This window comes from Centroberyx affinis, unplaced genomic scaffold (genome assembly GCF_046629955.1).
Source record: "Centroberyx affinis isolate AG114_WGS23_722 - 3 ecotype Tasmania unplaced genomic scaffold, CSIRO-AGI_Caff_v1 ptg001025l_1, whole genome shotgun sequence".
NCBI classification, from domain to species: domain Eukaryota; kingdom Metazoa; phylum Chordata; class Actinopteri; order Beryciformes; family Berycidae; genus Centroberyx; species Centroberyx affinis.
This window is the reverse complement of record NW_027279585.1, coordinates 88,558-111,297: the sequence shown is the minus strand read 5'-3', so window position 1 is coordinate 111,297 and position 22,740 is coordinate 88,558. Positions and strand designations below refer to the sequence as shown.

General features: G+C 43.1%; 2 protein-coding genes across 2 annotated transcripts; both read left to right on the top strand.

Annotated features, from left to right (window-relative positions):
* The first annotated feature begins 1,797 nt into the window (after positions 1-1,797).
* On the top strand, positions 1,798-16,791 carry eloa (elongin A). Its single transcript, XM_071522739.1, has 12 exons — positions 1,798-1,899; positions 4,663-4,719; positions 4,988-5,100; positions 5,575-6,206; positions 7,034-7,389; positions 8,820-8,931; positions 10,172-10,324; positions 11,513-11,610; positions 12,610-12,790; positions 13,395-13,524; positions 14,168-14,328; positions 15,568-16,791. Exons 1-12 carry the CDS (start codon positions 1,828-1,830, stop codon positions 15,627-15,629), a joined length of 2,127 nt encoding a protein of 708 aa, XP_071378840.1. The 5' UTR covers positions 1,798-1,827; the 3' UTR covers positions 15,630-16,791.
* Positions 16,792-17,492: 701 nt separating this feature from the next.
* Positions 17,493-22,707, top strand: pithd1 (PITH (C-terminal proteasome-interacting domain of thioredoxin-like) domain containing 1). The gene is made up of 6 exons (XM_071522772.1): positions 17,493-17,818; positions 18,399-18,442; positions 18,602-18,679; positions 19,384-19,488; positions 21,019-21,127; positions 22,202-22,707. Exons 1-6 carry the CDS (start codon positions 17,600-17,602, stop codon positions 22,301-22,303), a joined length of 657 nt encoding a protein of 218 aa, XP_071378873.1. The 5' UTR covers positions 17,493-17,599; the 3' UTR covers positions 22,304-22,707.
* The last annotated feature ends 33 nt before the right edge of the window (positions 22,708-22,740 follow it).

Genomic DNA, 22,740 nt, shown 5'->3' with positions numbered 1-22,740 from the left:
TACTGAATTGTGAACCCTGTATCGCGTATCGAATCGTATCGTGAGGTGAGCGGATCGTCCCGTCTCTCCTCTGCGGTGTCACTAGTAATGTAGGATCCCAATGACAACTGGCTGCAACATATTGTTTCCATTCATACACACCTCTGGCCTTGATTTTAAGTTGTTAAAAATGTCAAAACTGCGCTTGATTATTATTGAATGGTTGAACACTCCATTTATACAATGATCTGTTGTGTGATATAGAAGTAAAAATTAAAGTATAGTGGCACATTTGAGTGCCACTTTACTCATGTCAGTGAATGCTGACAGAATGGAAGTTTGGATGAATTTAAGTTGAAATTGAAATAAAAAAATTTAAGTGAAGATACTGACATACGAGAGTGCCTCAGTCCTCACTTGATTCCCATCATGCAGTAAAACCAAGTCTATTTTACCTCTTTCTCTCTCTGTTCACTTGGTTACTCGCTCTTCTTCCTTTCCTTAGCTTTCTCGGTTTCTCTCTTTCGGCTTTCTTTCCCTCTTTCTTTATTTCTTTCACTCTGTTGATTTTCTCTCACAGGTTGCTCTCTGTTCCTCGTTGCTCCGTCCCTCCGTCCTCCGTCTGTCTGCCAGAGTGCTGTGTGTGTCAGTGTTTGAGGGAGACCAGGGGTCCCAACCAAGGCTATGACGCACGCCTCGGCCCCCTCCCGCCAACCCCCAACCCTCAGCCCCCGCCTCCCCGAGCTCACATCACAGCCACCCACCTCCAACATCCACCTACATTTCCAAATACAGGCACCCCGCGTCTCCCTCCCCTCCAAAAATATCCCAAAAATACCCCCTACTCCCCCCTCCCTCCAGGCCTTGGGCTTGGGTTGAGACGGGGCAGGAGGGACGAACTACCACTTGGTTCCTGTCCTGTGTGTGCCATGACGCCATGTTTTACATTTGCTGTGTGTGGGACCAAGCCAAGCTATGGAAAACCTGTTGCAAAATGGCCAAAATACTTGGGAGTCAATGGAAAGATTAGTTTTTCCCCATTCCTAATAAAATCGTTTTTTTTTGTTTTTTTGTTTATAAGTTTAAGTCCTTCAAGAAGGTGGTAAAGAGAGAGAGAATGGGGGAAGAAGGAAATGGAGAGAAGTAAAAAAGAGAGGGAGAGAGAGAGGGAGAGAGAGAGAGCGAGAGTGAGAAAGAGAGAGAGAGTGTGAGAGAGAGAGAGTGAGAGAGATGAAGACAAGTGCACAACTATAATAATCCTATGATCAAGTTTATAACTATGCTATAAAAATATCACAGTCAAACGTCCTTATAGAAAATGTTATAGGAATTTATTAGAGGCATATTAAAGTGATACCACAGGAGATAAAGATATAATTCAAGTATTTATTTAAAATGTTATTATTTTTGATGACTTTGGTGTTTGTATTGTTTATGCTATATTGGGATATTTTTGTGATTTTTTTCATATAGGGCGATGTTCAACATTATTATTAGGTAACTCAGTAATAATGGGTAATTCAGCGCTTTCACTAACGTGAAACGAACAGGTGTTGCACTCTTTATGCGCTGTCAGCTGTTCTGTGACGTAGTTCCGTCAATCCCTGCTCAATCCTTCTCTGTCGGTCTACTTTTTTCCCCTCAACACTGTGGTTAACTTGAATGTACTTCTTCATGTTGAATTATCTACATGTGTGCTACGCTTTCTTTTTCTCGATTTTAATATTTTTTTAATAAAAAACGGACCCTACAGCCTGCAGTGGCGGACAAGAACTAGCGGAACCTTGTTTTTTCTTTCTTCGCCCGATGATGAAGTAGTTTCCGGGCTACAGGGTACCAGCAGTAAACATGGCGGAGGAGCTGCTGGAAACAGTGGACAGACTTCAGTCCCGGCTCTTGGAGAATCCGGAGCCCCGAAAGGTAACGATTGAACCGGCCGAGGTGGACAGATGTGATATTTAGCACCGACTGGCTCCCGAAATGCGACGTTTTGTCCCCGGGCCCGAAACTGTTCCGTGGCCGTGGCAGTTCCGTGAAAGTCGCAACGGCGTTTTAATGCTGCATTCAAGTGCTGCTTATGGCCTCCTAATTCAGAGACTGGTAGCCGTAAATGCGTCTTGTCGCGCATTTAACTGCTTTTTGCACGGAAATAGTAATGAAAGGAGTCCTGTCCTGTCACAGAAGTGTTATGTGGCAGTTGTTTTGTTTTATAGGTCGAGTGGTACGGAGGTACTTTGTGTTGCACTGGCAGACTGAAGAGGAGAAATCCAAATTTGCCATGTCAGTTTCCCAAAGAATTGCAAAATGTGGCAAATAAAAGTTAAACAAAGAGTGAAAATAGAAACGTGCAACAATACAATCTATTTACATAAATTGTCAAACAACAACAATAATAAAATGCATCAACCTACCATCAGTAGTTTGCACACACCGTTTCCACACTCTCTGCCACCTAAAACGGACAACTCGGACATCATAGAAAATTTAGACTTTCCCACTGTTATATCCCATTATTATTATAACGCATCCCCTGTCTTATTTTCAATTTTTCTGGGCCGTTCACATGTGCGTTCAATATTTCGGCCAGCACATGAAGGCAGCACCTGATCACGTCACGATAACGAAGGGGCTTTAACTTGTGTTATGTTATTATAATGTACTTGTAAACCCTGGGCTTTTTTACTCGGTGTTCACGCCTGCCTGCTTGGTCTAACCACCGCTTCAGCATCATAAAAAACGACAACCACAACATTTGCCTTCTAGCTGAACTCGGTGCCAGTGCAGCTAGCCGTTAGCCGTCCTGCTAACGTTAGTGCAGAAAGTGTCAGCCACAGCGATTATAATCTTCTGTCCGTTAGCACATCGCTGGCTAACGGCAGCTAGGCCTCTTTAATGTTGGTGGCACAGTTTCACATCACTCCGCCGGGCTCTGCCGTGTAAATTTAAAAGGGCAGACGAAAGATGCATAGCGTTATCTGACCGCCTCTTTGTTTACTCAGTCTATCACTGCTGAAATTACCCCTGCGCCTCTTCACACAAAACAATCTCGGGCGTAACGTGAAATCGGCATTTTCTTGTTCCACCTGATCGATTTGATTTGAAGTCAAACCCCCCCCTCAACTCCGACTTTCCCCCCAGACTGCTGCTTCACCACTTCAGTCTGACAGCTGCCCCTTTAGGCCACGACATCAGTCCACACGACGCAGGACTCACTGAGCACTATTTGAATTTTACTGTCCCCCAAGTTGTAATCAGACGAGCCTGCTATCTAAAAACTGCACGTCCGGTGAACAGAGTGCACACCGGCATCAAACAGGCCAGCAGATCCTGAACTTCTTCATGTCAAGGACCTTCAGACTGATATGCATTAGACCAGAAAGCCTCATTTGATAAGATTTAGTACAAAGAAACCCCGTTAAGATTACAAGATTTATAAACAACAAATGTCCATTTTGTAAGTGGGTAGAACAGTTGGCACAGTGAAACCTGTGATGACAACAGCCATCCTTATACATAGGGCAGGTTGAAATTGATATTATTATTGATTTTAGATATCGGTATAATATTGCTTAGATATGCAAAATCACACGTTAAATAATCACATTGAACAGCATGTTAATGTTAGGTGTTTATGTCAAACAAAACTGACATTTTCAAAGAATAGACTACTCCTTAAAATGATTCATACCTTATTTTGTCAGTTTTTAAATAAAAATTTGCTTATCATCAATTTAGACAACAGAATTGCATATCACCATACCACAATATCATCACAATATATATGATTCCACTGATAGACGCTAAATGATAATATTGAATTACTGCCCAGCCGTAATTGTATATTCTTTAATTGTGCTATAGGGAGCAAAATAATACTGAAATTTAAAAAAAATACTCGTTTTCTGTTATTTCTTATTGACCTTTTTTTTGAGCATCTTGGAATCAAGATGGAATTGGGTTTGAAAATGTATATATTTCTTGTACCTGGATGTGTTGCTGTGTCACTGCTGCTGCTGCATTCCTGTTATAATCAGCAAAATGGAGATAAAGACAGAGGATAACTACTTTTTTACCATTCTAATTTTTTTTTACCACATAGAAGGATGTTCCATTGAATTCAATTCAATGCAGTAAACACAAAAAATACACAACACAATACGACCACAACAAAATACACAAGTGCTAAAAGGGTTTATATCCCAATCATTTTCTGAAACGATTAGTCGGTTAAATGATTAGTCGATCGACAGAAAATTACTCGATTCGAATTTTGATAATCGATTAATCGTTTTAATCATTTATAAAGTAAAAATACCAAACATCTGCTGGCTACGGCTTCACAAATGCTAAGTTTTAACGCTTTTCTCTGTTTCATATCATTATAAAATTTAGTTTTTGAACGAAGTATGTCATTTTAAGACTTCACTTTTGGCTCTGATAAGTTTTAATGGGCATTTGTCATTATTTTCTACATTTTATACACAAAATGATTCATGGAAAAAATAATCGATAATGAAAATAATTAATCAGCTCTAATTTTCCTCCACTGATGCCAAACTAATGGTAGCCGTTACAATGTAGTCCTCTGGTACTGAAAGTGAAAAAGTGATTGGTTCATTTCCTCTAAACTTTTGACTCTTCTTCTGAACACTCACCACTTCTTTCTTTCTTTTTCTTATGCAGCTACTGAAGACTCTCAGGAGACTGGGGGAGCTTCCCATGACTGTGGATATACTTGTGGTGAGGATTTGTTGATTCAGTGTGGCAGCCTCTTCACTCACACTCCGTCTCTTTCCAAACTAGAACTTCTGCCTGTACAGAAAAAAAAATGATATCTACCTACAGTAAGGCAGATCTCACCACTATCTTGTAATTGTCTTCCTCAATACACAGGATCTGATGCAACTGTCCCTTATGCTATTCATCTAAACTAAGAGAAACCTGGCTTGGACGCTGAAAGAAAGAGCGGTCAGTGGCCACGCTCTAATCTTCCTTTATTCTTCCACAGGAAACTGGAGTGGGGAAGACTGTGAATTCTTTCAGGAAGCACGAGTTAGCCGGAGAGGCGGCGAAAAGCCTCGTCGCCAAGTGGAAGAAACTGGTTCCTCAGTCTGCAGACAGGTAATGCATTCGGCAGCACGTTCACATGTTAGGCACTTTAGGGCCGACGTTCGTGTCCAAAGTGACCTCCAGTGGGTGGAAATGCCTGGACTGCCTGCACTGCACTACATACAGAGAACAGTAAGGACTGTGCCAGGCCGGGTTTCAGCTCCTTTGTCCCTGTTCATGCGTCTTGTATGACAGAGAAGTTCTGGGTTAACGAAGTGAGAGCCAGGGAGTAAAGGTAGAAATGTATATTAGTGGTATGCAAATGATTTGAAGTGTATGACTCAAACCTGGACCTCCCTGTCTGTTCACGGTCCAGTGAAGACTCACATTTTTAAACCCTTCAGAAACCACAAAGCCGCAAAACCCTCTTGTGGTCGCTTCTTCCCAAGCATTCAAACAGTTCTGTTATTGGTGTTGCTGTGACTGTGCAAATGTTTGCAATGTGCTCAAATGTTGATTCGCTGCCGTCCGTCTCCCCCGCCGCAGACCCAGCAACAGCCATGCCAAAGAGGCGCCGCGGTCACACACACACTCTCGGGGCCCCGAGGAAAGCGGAGGGGCCCGCAAACGCACCCGCGAACTCTCCCCCGAGGAGGAGCCCTCCTACGTGGAGGAGGAAGAGGAGATGATGGAGGAGCGAGGCTACCACACCAACTACTCCCCCTCGCCTCCGCAGCACCAGCAGTACAGTCCGCCGCGGGGAGGCGGCTACCAATCAGAGGAGTACGAGAGTCCCGAGCCCGAGCCCGAGCCGGAGCCGGAGCCAGAGCCTGAGCCCGAGCCCGAGCCCGAGCCCAGCCCTCCTCCCCGCAAAGAGGCCCGCCACCCCAAGCTGCACAAAGAGCCCAGCAAGAACCACCACCACGGTTCCCATGGCGACCGCAATAGGGACAGGGACGAGGAGAGGCGGCAACGCCACGCACAGACGAGTAGCGATCGGGGAGGGGGAGCGGGAGGGGGAGGGGGAGGGGGGGATGGTGGAAACGGCGAAGGGAAGAAGCGCAGCGCGGACAGAGACCCGCAGCAGAGCGCCGCACACAAGGCCGCCAAGCACAGCCGGCAATCCACCGCACACGAGAGCAAGAGGGAGAGGGAGGACAAGAAGAGGGGAGGAGATGGTGAGTCTCTGCTGTGTGTGTGTGTGTGTGTGTGTGTGTGTGTGTGTGTGTGTGTGGGGGGGTATGACTTAAGTGCAATTGGGGACAAAAGCCGTGTCCCCAGTTGGTAAAAAGCTGATTTTTTAGGTCAGTGGTTAAGGTTAGGGTAAGGGTTAGGTTTAGGCAAGTAGTGGTTATGGTTATGGTGTGTGTGTGTGTGTGTGTGTGTTGAAACAGGTTCACAGTGACACTTTTGCCACAAAGAGAATGAGATGGCGGGACCGTTTTAGTGATGTCAAGTTTAATTTTAAAACCCTTAATCACTGTTACAGTCTCAAAGAACTTCACAACACTCACATTATGAAAACAATAAATGAAAACGACGCCCCCCAACCTTAGACCCTCAACTGAGGGTCGTGGAAAATGAAAAATGAAAATTTTCATGAAAATTTCATTAGGAAAAAACACAGATGGAAGAAACCTTGGAAGGGCGACCCAGGGAGGAATCCCCCTTCCAGGACGGTCAAGGGTGCAATGGGTGCTGAGAGCGGGCAAACAAACCAAACCACCATTCTTCTGTTAAACCGGTGCTGTGGTTACATTGGTTCCATTTTATGACAAGTTCATTACTTGTGTTAAAGCTGCACCAGGCAAGATTTTTATGTAAGAACACACACATCTTATCAGCCTAAATCACAGAGTGGGGCTTCAACAGAGATTAAACATTTGAATTGAACTAGGTGTGGATAGACAGGGATCCAGATTATCAATATGTTCTACTCTCTCGTGATTCTCTGCATCATATAACCCCCCTCACCCCCACCCCCCCACCCCCCGTGTGTAACCAGGGCGACCGCGGGTGGCGAAGGACTCACCGGCCGAGGAGGAGGAGGACTACTTCGAGGCTCCCACCATGTCCTTCGAGTCCTTCCTCACGTACGACGCCCCGGCGCCCATCAAGAAGAAGAAGAAGCCGTCGTCCTCGTCGTCCTCGGCGACGCCGTCGTCACACGGCCGGCCGTCTCACCCCTCCTCTTCCACGTCGTCTTCCCGTCACGCGCGCACCCCTCCGCCCGCCGCCTCCTCTTCCTCCTCCTCCTCTTCCTCCAAGGCGAGCAAGGCGAACGGAACGAAAAGTACCAAGAGGCCAGAGTCCGGCTCCGGTCCGGCGGCCGCTGCCCCGACACCCGAGAAACGCAGGAGGGTAAGGAAGATGATTTGGCTTATTATTAAGGCTGGGTATTGGCAAGGACCTCAAGATACGATACGTATCACGATACATGGGTCACGGTACGATTGTATCACGATACATTGCGATACGATACATATTGCGATACAGTGCAATACTCTACATAATTTACTGAAAATTTAAAAATAGAGCTGAAAATACAAGTTGCTGTGTACCACCTGGGTAGTCTAATATGTACATCACATTATATTGATAACTCAGTGGACAAAATTAGTCAAAACTATTTAATTCAAAATTTCCATTCCAATTTTTTTAGAACGGTATTTGCATTGCACAGTTGCACACTGTGTCACTGAACACTCTGAACTGAAATGTAGATGCCAGAACATGATGTGAAAATAAAGTGCATATTAAGTATTCTTGGAGCGGAGGTCGTAGGCTATTCGATCAAAGGGATTTGAGGGAAATTTAAGGACATTTTAAATCTGTTTAAAACATGAATAATGTTTTTTTTAATGTATCGATACGAGGGGCTGGAAAATCAATACAGTATCATGGGAAAAAATATTGCAATACTCAGCTGTATCGATTTTTTTGCACACCCCTACTTATTATCCCTTTAGAATTTCTCTAAATCTAAATTGTTTTTTTTTTATTTATTAGTTTATTTGACAGGGACAATCATCTTCAACTGGTTACTAACAAGTTGATGCAACTGACGAAAGAAGCAAGGAAAAAACAAAAAGAAAAATATCAAAGTTATATACAGTTATAAAGCAGAATTTAAAGAAGGCGAAATGGAAAGACCAACAAATAATAAAATAAGTCATCAGTAATGATGATTAAAAATGCATAGCGGTAACAGGGAAAAATGCAGAATTTGAATAAGTTACCTGCCTTCCCTTTGCATTTCTCCTGATAAAACTAAAGCCTAGCATGTACAAAATGTCTGGAAGTATTTTAAGCATTTATTAAGCCTCCATTCAGTCCGTTTTTCTTTCCTGGAACCAAAACTCTGCTTTTGTTGAGTGGAATTGTGTCTTGTTCCCTAGCAACAGTAGCTCACTGACCATTCCAACAGGAAGTAAGGCGAGCAGTTGGGACCGTGCAGATTTCAAAGGCTACTGCAAGTTTAGAGGCTCTGAGTATATCGAAGTCTCTCTTTTTATCCAAGTCTATCTTTGCATAGGAATCATGCAAACATCATCTTTTAATCCCTTATGACACTTCTCAGACAGGCCTTTATATAATTATCTCATTTGTTTTTTATCTTTTACTTGTTGTATTTGCCTGTCTTGTTTTATCCCCCCATAACGCTGATTTCAATTCATGCCTGGTTATTTTCACCGGCTTATATTTTTATTGTTTTATTGTCTTTAAAGCTCTTTGTTTGAAAAGTTCTATGCAAATGAAGCTTGTTGCTGTAAACATGTCGCTCTGTGCAGGTGGTCGAGGCCGTTCCAACTCTTCCTGATATCCCTCTGCCAGCGATTCAGCCCAACTACCGACCTCTGCCCTCCATCGACCTCACACCGCTGTCCCCGCAGAGACGGAAAGGTACTGCCTCACCTCCAAATGAGAATCAGTCATTATCTATTTACTTCAGTCAGTCAAAACAGTCTTAACACGGGACTTCCAGATGAATTATAACCATCATGCAGTTGTTTGACAGCTGTGAAAAGGTTTTGGGCGATTAACAACACCGTATACATTTCACATAAATTATTAGAGCACAGACAAAGCAACCACACAAAATGTTGATTTATTGTTTTTCCCGTAGAAATTGAACATGACACCATCTCTCGTGCCGCACTTTGTGGCTGTGGCCCCATTTGAAACGTCACGTTATTCTTATCTATTGAAGTTGGTTGGACCACCAAACAGCAAGTTAAATGTGCATCTTTTTACAGCTCCAAAAAAAAAACCATACAGTATGTCCATCAAATTTCTTCAGTTTGTGAAGCAGAATTGCACTGTGGGTCCAAAAGTCCCAATATTTACCTCATTATCCTCTATATTTTCCTCACTGACAGTGATCTGGTTCACTGATTCTCAACCTTTTTCATATCGAGGACCCCTAATTTAGTACACATTGGGGCCACAGACCCCCATTTGATGAGATTTTGTCTCTCAGACCCAAATCTGAGAATATTTTTATTGTTAGAGATGATTTTGGCCAGAATTACATGACTATCTGTATTGCAGGTAGAGAGATAACAGTGGAACTATGATCAAAATAGTCTTTTCTTCTACATTCTCTGATTTGTGTACTTCTTGTAACTGAAATAATACTGAAGTTGCGTAACAATTCATGAGTTTACTGGGGACCCTCTGGAACCCCCTCAAGGACCCCTGGTGGTCCCCGGACCCCACATTGAGAACCACTGATCTGGTTTGTGCTTGTGTGCTGTCATGGGGGAAAGTAGATAATGACAGAATAGCTGACTAATGACTAATGAACTATTCCTTCAAAGCTTGTCATTTCAGTGTGTGTGTGTGTGTGTGTGTGTGTGTGTGTGTGTGTGTGTGTGTGTGTGTCTCAGTCTCAACACACACTGTACACCTGTAAACCTCAGAGGCCTAGAGGCTTCTAGCTTGTTCATACTCAACAGACTTAACTGATGTGCTTTTAAATGCCAAGATGTCGCTTGGCATGTAAGGACAGGTGAATTTTGTCGTATATGCAAATCATGGACTAGTTCCTCTCAAAGATTTTCTTGTCTGTGTCAGCATAATTGTTACACACACACACACACACACACACCCCCAGGCTTACTCTCTACTACTTTTCTTTCAGTTCCTCTATCCAACGACGAGGAGGATGCCGGCTTCACAGGGAAACGGTTCAACTCCAAGATGGTGGTCTACTCAGGAGCTAAGACCGCCTACTTGCCCAAGATGATGACTCTGTATGAGCAGTGCATCCGTGTGCTGCAGAACAACATCGACTGTGAGTGGAAGTTGTTACGTAATCTCACACACACTCTCACTCTCTCTCTCACACACACACACACACACACACACACATACCCTCTCACACTCTCTCTGGGTCTCTTCTCTCTCACTCACAATATGGCAGCGTCGTCCCTTGTTTTCTTTTTCTACTCTGAAATTTATTGTCTGAGATTTTGACACAAGGACTGATAGTGTGTGAGGGTTTTGTACTTTTCAGTCTGTGAAAGTTAAACTTTGGGGTGTTTGATTTATGATTACAGAACGGTAACTATTGATTACTGCGGTTATTTCGGATCCAAAAAGCACGTTTTTCCATCTCCAAATCAGATTCAAAGGGGAACATCAGGGGGAATGTAGCCAAACTTGAGATGGTCGGATAAATCCCAGGTTGTATCTTTACTTCTAGTGAATAAAAGAGGGCTCTGTTGTCCTTTCCAGCCCATTAACTTGCTGTTCTTAAGTCATTAAACTGAGACGAAGGATGTAACTCGACCCCTTCCCAGATGCTTCCTCTGTGGAACAGTGAATAGTGGAAAGCCTCGCTCAAAGAAAACTATTCTTTTCAAATCCTTTAGATAGTTTTTGTCATTACTGCAATAACGTGCATTTTATGGGATGGGGCGGGTATCCATTGTCATTTTATACATATACACTCATACTGTCAAATTACATGATACTACCTATGCATGTCCTATCTTTATTTTCAGTACACACTGTAACAAAACCAACAGTATTATAGCGTAATTATTGCACTATATGGTGCCTGAATCCCAGCTCATACTATGTTGTCACATTACTTACTATTTCTTGTCTCTATTCTCTGCATATTGTCAACAAAGCCATGAGTAGAATCATATAACTTGCTGTTCTATAAGCGGATGCAATGGGGTTTACCACATAAGATAACCCAATGATCACCAGAAACTGTAGGAAACTGTAGACAATCACAGGAAAGTATTTGAGAGTCAGTTTGTACTCTTCTGTGATCAACCTCTGACCTGCTGCGATAAACCCCACCCATCTGGTGTTCCAAGCAGTTTAAAACAAATGTCAAGAAAGAAATGTGTAGGAGGATTCCTCTTCAACAGGAATACCTGGGTGTAGCGCCTGAAGCAGAAGTGTCACGTACATTATTATTATTAGTACATTATTACATTATTATCGGCTTCCTCTGTTGTTTCAGCCATCGATGAGGTGGGAGGAGTCCCGTTTGAGATCCTGGAACCGGTTCTGGAGCGATGCACTCCAGAACAGCTGTACCGCATCGAGCAGTGCAATCAGGTAACACACAAAACCACATACACACCTTCTCTTGCCAAGAATATCTTAACAAGTCTGATTCAGAAGTATGGATCACACACTCACAAACACACACACACACACACCCACTTAAAAGCTTCCACAAGGCTACTTGAGAGAAAAAGCGTCACTGCCCATATCTTGGTTTGGTATGAAAGGCTTTTGCAGGTTTTTGTATGCTGGTTCATCTCCAAATGACGGCACCTTTTTCTGTGTTGAGATCCATCTTAAGTGTTTTCCCAGAGGTCAAATGATTTGCACCAGAGAGTCCACAACATTTTACAACGAGACGATAACATTTACCCCCCAACCATGAAATGGCACAGCAGCAGTGTACATTAAAGTGCCTGTTGTTGCCATGTGACAACAATGTCATGTCCCGCGTTCAAATCCAGCCTCACCCCCTGCTTTCCCTCCCATCCTTCCTGTCTCTGTCACCTGCACTCTGTCCAGAAAAAAACATAAATATAATCTTTAAAAAAAAGTAGTAGATGGTACTGTTGTCCTATGCAGCTCTGGAAACTCTAGAAAACAATGGGAAATGAATTTGATCATTTTTAGGCCTTGAAAAGTTTGGGAATTGCACAAAAAAATATGGAAAAATATTGTTGCTCAGCCCCGATACACATATGACTACACAGATTGAAGACTGGCTGTCATTTCATGTTGTTATATTTGTGTTGTGAGGAATAATCTTGAACTGGAGAGTTATAGTGTGGTTGATAGTGATGTTGACCAGCTGCTGAAAGCCTGCATCATACTGCATACCAACAAAATCTTGAGGAAAGAAGATAGTTTATTATTGTCCTGTAAGGATGTAAATTATTTCCACAGCCAGTTCACGTCACATGAAGTATAAACATGTATACTGTATGTTTATATGTGCATGTGAAGGTCTGGAAAAACTATGGAATGACATGGAAACTGTGTAGGCCTCCTGGTAGCGTCCCGTTTTTTTTTTCGTTTCCCCTCCTCCCTCAGTGCTTCACGGAGGAATCTGACGACCTGTGGATGCGTCACTGCCAGCGGGACTTCAAGCGGGAGTCTCCCCAGGAGTACGAGTCGTGGAGGGAGATGTACCTGCGGCTGCACGACGAGCGCGAGGAGCGTCTGCGCATGCTCACCCAGAACATCAGCTCCGCACACGCCAACAAGCCCAAAGGTAGGAGAGGCTGTCACTGGTTTCGTTTGTGGTTTCTGATGTAGCTGTCTGTTTTGCTGTTTAGGGTGAGAGCCCGTGTCGTTATTGGGCTTTTTCCACTGCAGTCCTCTTGATGTACAGATGTCAGTTGATGCAGATTCAGCCCAAAACATTCAGTGTTGGCAGTAATGTGGAACGAGCTCTTCAGAATCTAATGAAAAACTAAACGACCGCCTTCAGTAATCACATTTGGCTTTAAAGGATAAGGCTGGTGTTTTTTTAATGCATTGCTTAACGTCAACAAATCCTTTGAAAATAACAAAATCAGCAATGATTTTGTTTTGCCAGCAAGTCTCGTCCATAGAGCCATAGAACTCCACTGTATTAAAAAAACCCGATTAAAAACACGTCACAGAGCCATGCCGTTGCTCTGGGCAGCATGTTTCATCATCGCGATGCACCGGGCCGGCCGACTTTTCTTCCTCAAACAACTTAATAAGCCGGCTGTAAACACGTTTGCGATCTCAGGAAAGTAGTTAGTAGAATAGTAGCCTTTCGACCCTGATGTCCACGCTACATCCTAAATACTGAATACTGTGAATGTTGTTGTTGTTTCTCTTGTCAGGGCGGCAGGTTAAGATGGCGTTTGTGAATTCTGTCGCCAAGCCGCCGCGTGACGTCCGCCGCCGACAGGAGAAGTTCGGCACCACCAGCGGCTCCTCCACCGCCAGCACCGCCGCCGCTGCTCCCATCAAGTCAGTACCTGCTGCCTCGCCTGTCCGCTCTGTGTCACCCTTCATAAAAATTACCTGTTGGCACTATTCCATAATAATGACAGTGGTGGACTGGACTGGTTTACATACAGGGCATAATCACGTTAGTGGTGAAGTCACAAATCAGTGACTTCAGTGATCAGCAGGTTAAATTATTTTACATAAATGAGAGGTTTATCTATGTATGCACATCAGGGTTTCCTCCTTAGCAGATGCAGTTTTTCAGAGTGAACTGTTCTGATATATTTGCCTATGTAGTGATATGTCAGTATGATGTTTGAATGATGTATCTGAAAAGACCGGTTCGAAATGAGATATCAACCGTTTGAAAAAAGTGACACCTGCTGTTGCATAAAGAAATTAACACTCATTCTGGAAAAAACATATTCACATTTTTAATGATTTTAACACCATAGCTTATAAAATCTAACATTTCTATCCATGGAAGTACCTACACATTTAAAACATTGAATGAAAATTTTCACATTTTTTTCTTTAAATGGGTATATATTGTTTTTAATGAGACTGCAGACTGCACTTCCAGGTTTAGCTCAGCACTTCACAGCACTTTAGTTTCTTTTACATCCAGCAGCCTCACTCCTCTGCCTCCTCCTCTGTGTTTCAGGATCAGGCCGGCCGCCTCCTACAGCTCTGGAGAACTGAGCCGCTCCTCCTCCTCCTCCCAACACAGCCCTCCTCACAGCTCCTCCCGCCCCTCAGCACCCGGCGGCGCAGGAGGAGGAGGAGGAGGAGGACACACGCCCCGGGACAAGCCACAGGTCAAAAGTAAGTGTTGGGAGTGTGTGTGTGTGTGTGTGTGTGTGAGTCATATACAAACCTGGTGGGGAAGCTACAGAAATGTCCCTTTAGGTCCTGAGCCACAGGAACATGGGGAACACTTTACATTTTACCTTCTCCATGCTCAGTCTGAAGTCACAGAACTCGGACAAACATGGAGGAAAGCTTGCTGCTCGCCGAGTCGAGTTTGTTAAATTCAGCTTTCATGTTGAATGTAGAGCTGCAACGATTAATCGATTAGGTGTCAACTATTAAATTAATTGGCAACTATTTTGCTAATCGATTAATCGGTTTGAGTAATTTGTTTAAGAAAAATAAGTCAAAATTCTCTGATTCCAGCTTCTTAAATGTGAATATTTTCTGGTTTCTTTACTCCTCTATGACAGTAAACTGAATATCTTTGGGTTGTGGACAAAACAAGACTTTTGAGGACGTCATCTTGGGCTTTGGGAAACACTGATCAACATTTTTCACCTATTTCTGACGTTTTATAGACCAAACAACTAATCGATTAATCGACAATGAAAATAATCGTTAGTTGCAGCCCTAGTTGAATGCAAGAACTGAATATTCCCCAGAGGAAAGCGGACTATTTATATCGGAGTCAGTGGGAAGACATACATGTTTTATTCCTGCGTTGTTCATTATTGAAAAATGAAAACAACAAATAACAAATAATAATAATATCGTCCCTATCAAGCAAAACGTTTTGTCAATGATAACAGATATTAAAAATGCTTTCTGTTGACTTGTATATCGGAGAGAGTTTCTATTTACAATTCTCGGTTATCTTTTCGCCACTTCAGTCTGTTTTAATGCTCCGTTGCAGCGCAGAGTTTAGAAAAATTTGCTCATCCGTCGAAACCTCCTCCTCCACTGGGATTAATGACTTCCGGTCTCCGCCAGACCAGCGGAGCATGAAGCTGTGGACGCAGCGTTAGAAACAAGTTCAGCAGTAGAATGAGTTTCTATTTGTTTGTTTGTTGATGAGTAACATTACAAGCAGACATTAGAAAGGAGTGCAAAGGTCGTCGCCACATTCCCCTGGAAACAGAAGTAACAAATGCTCTGAATTGTGTTTTGAGAGTCAGTGTGTCTATTTGACTGTTTCCTTTCAGTTATCTCTTTAATCCTCTCTCTCTCTCTCTCTCTCTCTCTCTCTCTCTCTCTCTCTCTCTCTCTCTCTCTCTCTCTCTCTCTCTCTCTCTCTCTCTCTCTCTCTCGCAGAAATCGCCCCCATGATGGCCAAAACTATCAAAGCTTTCAAGAACAGATTCTCCCGCCGATAGTGTGAGAGGAAATGAGACTGAATGTATTTTAGGAATTTCATCTTTTAAAACAACGTGGAGAGGATCTATGTGTTTTTAATTTAAGTCCAGCAAGTTTGTATCGGAGACCCCTGTGTACACACACACACACACACACACACAGGTACATACGCATACATACCATCAGCCTGGCCCGACAAACATATCAACCGAAAACTTGTATATCCGCGTATGAACTTTTCATGAAATGGAGGAAAACTGGTTGATTTTTTTTTTCCCAATGATGGCGTCTATTCTGGGGATTTTACAATGTATTTATATCGTAAAATATGGTCAGTCGGTGTGAAATGTGTCAGATATTTGAATTTCCAGTGTTTACCAAGGAAATCGTGATACTCCAGATAACTAATCTGGCGTTTCAAACCCTTATACACACACACACACACACACACACACACACACACACACACACACACACGCTGTTACTTGTTCCTCATTCTCCAATAGAATTTAGTGTGTGGGGAAAAAAAGCTACTCTTTCATTTTTAAGGAATAGTCATTTGTTACTGTCCATTACGACCAAATTATACACTACATTAGGAAAACCTTTGCACAGAATTATGCTTTTTTTTTTTCTTTTTTTTTCTTTTTTCTTTTTTTAAATCGCATGCACAGCGCATGTCAGCTGAGGCAGCGAGACGCCACCCAACGCGTCTACCGGCCGTTTTTTTTTAGTTTTTTTTTTTTAACAAATAATCGATTAGACATCCCTAGGCTTGTTTTTATCTCTGTGCATTTTTAAAAGAACGACGGACTACACACGTGCATCGTAGGCTCATTTTCTCCCTCCTGTGCCTCCAAACCAAACGTTTTCCTACTGTTGATCATGTGCATCCCTACTTTTATCTGCTTCACTGTGACAAATACCTTGAGTCAGGGCTGAAGAGACTGTCTGTGGGAAGAAACAACAACAACATAATAATAATGATAATAATGATAAGGAAGAAGAAGTAATAGGACCTCTGCAGCTTCAATCTACCATGATGATCATGAGATGTATTTATTTTCAACACTGGGACCTGGCACCCCGGAACTTGGGCCCTAAAGGAAGTAAATTAAACATAGTAATTTTATTAGATTTTAATAAATGTTATATGGTCATTTTTAATAAAATTGACTTTTTGCCCTGATGTATGTGCAGAATCATTTTTGTGTGGTGTGATTGAAATGGAATGTAATTATTTATTTAGGTATTTATGCCATGAATCATGAGTTGCACGTTTGTTCAAGCAGGTAAATTTTAAATTCGTAGTTTGTTGATGTGCTCTAGGCCTGTGGATACTTAATTATTAGCCTTGGATTGCAGTATACGATTTGCGACAGCAGTGGCGTTTGGTGGCAAGTGATGCGAGCCAATCGGAGGGCACGTTCTTGTGCGTGTCGTTCGATTGGCTGTGTGATATTTTGTTTTCCTCATGTTATAGTGTAAAGTGGCTAAAATGTTGCGTAGTGTAATTTCCGGTTTTCCAGCGAGGCACGATTATCCCTTCAAAATAAAGGTTTTAAATGCTATAAACCGTTGGGTTGGCAGGGTTTGCTCGGTAGTATTTTAAGTAGGTCTGTTGGATAATTAAGAGGTAATTGAGACTTACTGCACAAACTACATAGTGACAGTATTATGTTACTAAATCATGTCATTTTTCGTACTGACCAATTAGTCCGTCACTCATTTGTGCATAGCTTCTTCCAAATATCTTTAAATGCGGTCCAGTCGGAATCGTCTGTAAACGCGTTCTTTTATTTTGAAAATCTCAAACCGGAAGCGGCGTCGTAGTTTCTGTCAACTTCACGTACTACCTGGCTAGCTTCACGCTGCGATGTGAAACTTGCTGATCTCACTTTTGAAAACATCCAGAAGACCAGTCGCTAGCTAACATCTCCACCACCAGCAGCTTACGCCAACAAGAGAAAAGCGGCAGTTTGGTCTAGCTATGTCCGGTCACGGCCACGGTCACGGCGGCGGTGGCGGCGGGCACGGCCACGGCCACGGCTGCGGGTGCGAGGGGGAGCACGAGCCCGCGGAGAGGGGCCTGGAGTACGGTCTGTACCAGCGGATAGACACCGAGAAGCTGCAGTGCCTCAACGAGAGCAGGGACGGCGACGGGAAGCTCGTGTTCAAACCGTGGGATCAGCGGACAGAGCGAGAAAAGGTAAACAGCCAGTCGGCCACTTTGTCGTGTTTGTTTCCTCTGGACTGCTGCTGACAGCCGAGGCGGCCAAAACCACTAAGTGCGTGCAGAGTGAGTGTGCAGGATTGTCTCTTTGGAGCCACTTGCATAAAGGACTGCTTCAGTTTCCAAGTCGCATGAGGCTGCAGTTATTTTATCAGAGTGGTTTCTGCTCTAAATAGACTCCTAAACATCATAATCTGGTGCTGAGGCCAATGTCTGGCCTTTAAATTGAATTGCCCTACCTGTTTCTTTTTGAGTAAATTGCCTCCCGGACTCCGTCTTATTAAAGTGTTGTTTTCATGTGTTTCCCTGTCCCAAATATGTGCTGAACACTGGCATCTCTCCCATAGAAAGAGAGAAGAGACTTGGACATACTGCACTGGCGCTAGTGCGGCCCCAAAGCAGTCGAGCCAGCCAGTGGCCCATTTTGGGTCCCGAGTCCCACAGTTTGATAAACAATGGTTTAGGCTATAGATGCATTGTAGGAGTCAAATATTCTTTGATGCTGCTGTGATTCTGGATTGAAAAGATTTACTCTTGTCTGTCTTTCTTCTTCTAGTTTGTTGAGAGTGACACAGACGAAGAGCTGCTGTTCAACATCCCGTAAGTCCATCATCATCATCATCATCATCATCAACCTGTCCTGTATACTTTCTCAGACACTTTTCTTCAAACTCAGGCCTGTTTACCGGACCTTCTTCATGATTCGGTCGTGTTTTGCCTGTTTTTGTAACAGTGTGTGCTGTGTGTGTTGTGTGTCAGTTTTACAGGCAATGTGAAGCTGAAAGGCATCATCATCTCTGGAGGAGACGATGAGTCTCACCCGGCTGAAGTACGACTGTGAGTATCTGCATCACAGGTGTTGTGTTCATTAATCAAGTAAAAATACCAAACATTTGCTGCGTACAGCTTCACAAATGCTAAGATTTGCGGCTTTTCTCAATTTCATATCATTATAACATTAATATTTTGGACTAAGTAATTTTAAGAATCACTTTGGGTTCTGGTTGTCATGGGCATTTGTCATTATTTTTGACATTTTATAGACTAAATGATTACATAGTTAATCAATAGATTAATCGATAATGAAAATAATTAGAGCTGCAACGATTAATCGATTAGTTGTCAACTATTAAATTAATCGCCAACTATTTTGATAATCAATTAATCGGTTTGAGTAATTTTTTAAGAAAAATAAGTCAAAATTCTCTGATTCCAGCTTCTTAAATGTGAATATTTTCTGGTTTCTTTACTCCTCTATGACAGTAAACTGAATATCTTTGGGTTGTGGACAAAACAAGACATTTGAGGACGTCATCTTGGGCTTTGGGAAACATTTTTCACCATTTTCTGACATTTTATAGACCAAACAACTAATTGATTAATCGAGAAAATAATCAACAGATTAACTGACAATGAAAATAATTGTTAGTTGCAGCCCTAAAAATAATCAGCTGTGAAAGTGCCCCTATCCCTTCCTTTACTCTGTAAAGTTGTTTTCTGGAGTTTCCTGGGTAAGAAGGTGTTTCGTCGTTTCATTCCAGGTACAAGAACATCCCCCAGATGTCGTTTGACGACACCGGCCGAGAGCCGGAGCAGGCCTTCCGCCTCAACAGAGACCCGCTGGCTCAGCTGGAGTATCCCACCAAGTGAGAGCAGAGGGCCGAGAGACGCTTCTCTCTGGCTGCAGTAACACCGAACACTGAAATGACAGTAACACTTTGTCATTTCAGTGTGATCCAGTTACGGCAGGATGCATTAAAGCTGCGATATGTAGCTGTACTATGAAACTATGAAACTTCTGGCCTTGAGGCAGTCAGTGTGTCAGTCCCGCCCCCCGTAAAGCCTCCACATGTGCTGAAGAAGCAGACGGTGTTGAAGAACGCGTTGCCGATGTTCAGTCGTCTTTTTGAACGGGTCTCATCTGTCACACATAGTGTTTCAGTTATTCTGGTTAGGACTGCTTTCCACCATTGTTGTTGTTGCTACGCCTTCCTTGCATTGTGGCCACCAGCCTCACCTTTGATAGCCACAAACAGCTCAGCGCTGGCCACACCCACAGGAGATGGTGTTCACCCCAAAACTCCCCGAACATCATTGAATAGCCAATTTCAGGCAAACAGGGTATTTAGGCATGAACACAGGGTCACAGACAGACAGACTGGTAATGTATAATAATAATATAATGAATAATCCTACTATAAAATGAGGAAAACTCTGTCCGTCCGTCTGTCTGTCTGTCAGTCTGTCTGCATCCATTTTGCTCCTCACTGGGTTGGCCAATCTGAAACTGCACATGGGCATTGAGCATTGGCACAGGCAGGGACTGACGAAGCTGATTTTTCCATTTTCCCAAATTTACGCTGTTTATGCGCATTTTTGGTAAGTCTGCGCGGAGTTGTGGCGCGTGCATCCCCGGGTATGGACTAGTATTATTTTAATGTCCAAAAAGCTGCATATTGTAGCTTTAAGTGGCTGGTCTGAATGTGCTAAACCTGATTTGGAAATTGGCATCCCAGACAGTCTGAACACACTGCAGACACACTGCACATAGAGCCGTGTGAAGAGACGGAGAGTGGGAGCTGCAATAGTACTACAGACTCATAATTAAATAAATACAGCTATGGCAGATGCATAATGAGCATTTTCAGGGCGAGTCTGGACGCACAATGATGTGATTTCATGAAATCAAATCTTCATGTTCTCGTCTCAAAGCACGCGTTCAGAAGACGAGTGTGACCGATCATCTGTCTCTTTTACTATCTGTCTGTTTCTCTTTCAATTTGTCTAAACACGCTGTCTTTCTCTCTCCGTGTGTGTGTGTGTGTGTGTGTGTGTGTGTGTGTGTGTGTGTGTATAACACTTAGACACACACACACTTTACCACGGCTCAGTATGATCATGTTTGCATTCCCTCATCAGCCATCTCAAACTACTTGCTAAAGCGTCACCACTCTATCCCGGTTTCCAAATTTATGCATCTCTCCAATATTCAGCACCTGTCACTTCCATATGCCGGGTTGCACTTTTTTTTCTTTCTCTCTGTCTCTTTATTTGTGTGTCTTTGAACTCACACACACACACACACACACACAATTTACCGTGAATGTGCATGCATTCCCCAAGCTGTTGTCTTATACTGCCTGCTGAAGTGTCGCCCGTTCTGTCTCGGTCTCCAGGATTGCTCGTTTCTCCAGCGTCCAGCACCTGTCCATCCACGTGTCAAAGAACTTCGGAGCAGAAAGCACCCGGATCTACTACATCGGTCTGAGGGGCGAGTATTCAGAGGTGAGTCCGGCCAACCCCGACCTGCCACATGTCGGGTAGAAACAACACCAGCGGGAATAAGCCTTTCTTATTTCTTATTTTTGTTCTAAAAAATGACCTGAAATGCCTTTTTTACTAACCTTTTAGATATATAAAGGTTCCTTACAGAGTAAACCTTCATTGTGAAATCCACATAGTCGATTTGTTATAGTTCAAATCCGCTCACTTTATTCGCCAAGATGGATTTTGTGTTATGATCTTACTTGAAACAAGCTAGATTGTATTGTAGTTTATCCAGTTTGCTCCTGTGAATTGGGACTAAATTTGATTCTCTGGCTTCAAGAGAATTTCTCATCAGACGTCCCTTTTAAGTAAAGCATTGTTTAGTTGTATGTGTCCATTTGTTTTGACATGCGGCTTGTTATTCTTTGTTGTGGGTTTTGCTGACACACGTACAGCTGAATAATCACATGACTTGTTTCACTTGCAGCCAGCCAACAACTTCTGTCTGTGTGTCTTCCGTCTGTCTGGATAGTTAGATGTTTGAGGAAGTGTTTATATCTTTATGTCTATTTTTAGATAACCCATCAAGGGCCTAATGCTTGAAATTGGCTTCAGATAAATATGCATACAGTACATATATTCTTTCGGATGCTGTCATTGGCGTGTTAATAATGTCACCTGTCCTCGTCCCTTTCAGATAAACCAGAACAGTGTAGATTTGTGCATTAACCCTCTATGTAGGCACTGCAGACCCTCTGTGTGTCACTGTACACACACACACACACACACACACACACACACACAGAGCACACTCAGCTCTCTAGTGTGTCTCCCTTTATGCTTGCTTGGTGACTGCAGACAAAGCCAAGCAGGTAGAAGGTGACATGGCTAACATCATGACATGGTAACAAATACACAAAATACATGTTAAGATTTGGTTCTTCAAAAGTACGGTAAATACACATGAGTTAGATGGCAATCTGAGCAAAGAGTGTCCTGCTGCTCTGTGTATTTGTAGTTTGTTTTATCCCTTGAACATAATTTACAACCGTGTTTCACCTCCAGTCTGTTTCTGCTCTCTGTCCCTCCCAGGCTCACAGACACGAAGTGACCATCTGCAACTACGAGGCAACAGCAAACCCCGCAGATCACAAAGTGGAAAGCATCATCCCACAAACTAATTTCATTTCCTGAACGACGCAGAGAGGGACGAGGAGGAGGAGGAGGATGAGAAGGAGAGGTTTGATTGGCGTCTGCTGACTGTCATTGACACAGGTGGAAAAAGTCTAAAGATGTGTTCAGTGCTGTGTCTTGGGGCACAGCACTGGATATTGGATATTGGCAGGTAGGAGTCCTGGACTAGACTGGCCCGGCTTGACTGGGACCGAGCGCTTAAATCTGAAGACCAGAGGGTTTCAGAGCCGCCTGGAAGTGCCAAATGTCGCTCTGTTTGTACGGCAATAAAGAGTGGAAGCTTGAAGGATGTGAGCAAAGTCTTAATAAATGCATGAAACACGTGATATTCTGATAAAGTCTGTTATTATCAGTTTTACATATTTACTGACTAACTAGTTTCAAAATTTGGATATCCACCATTTCAGTAAAGTGACAGTTACTCACAGTAGCCGACT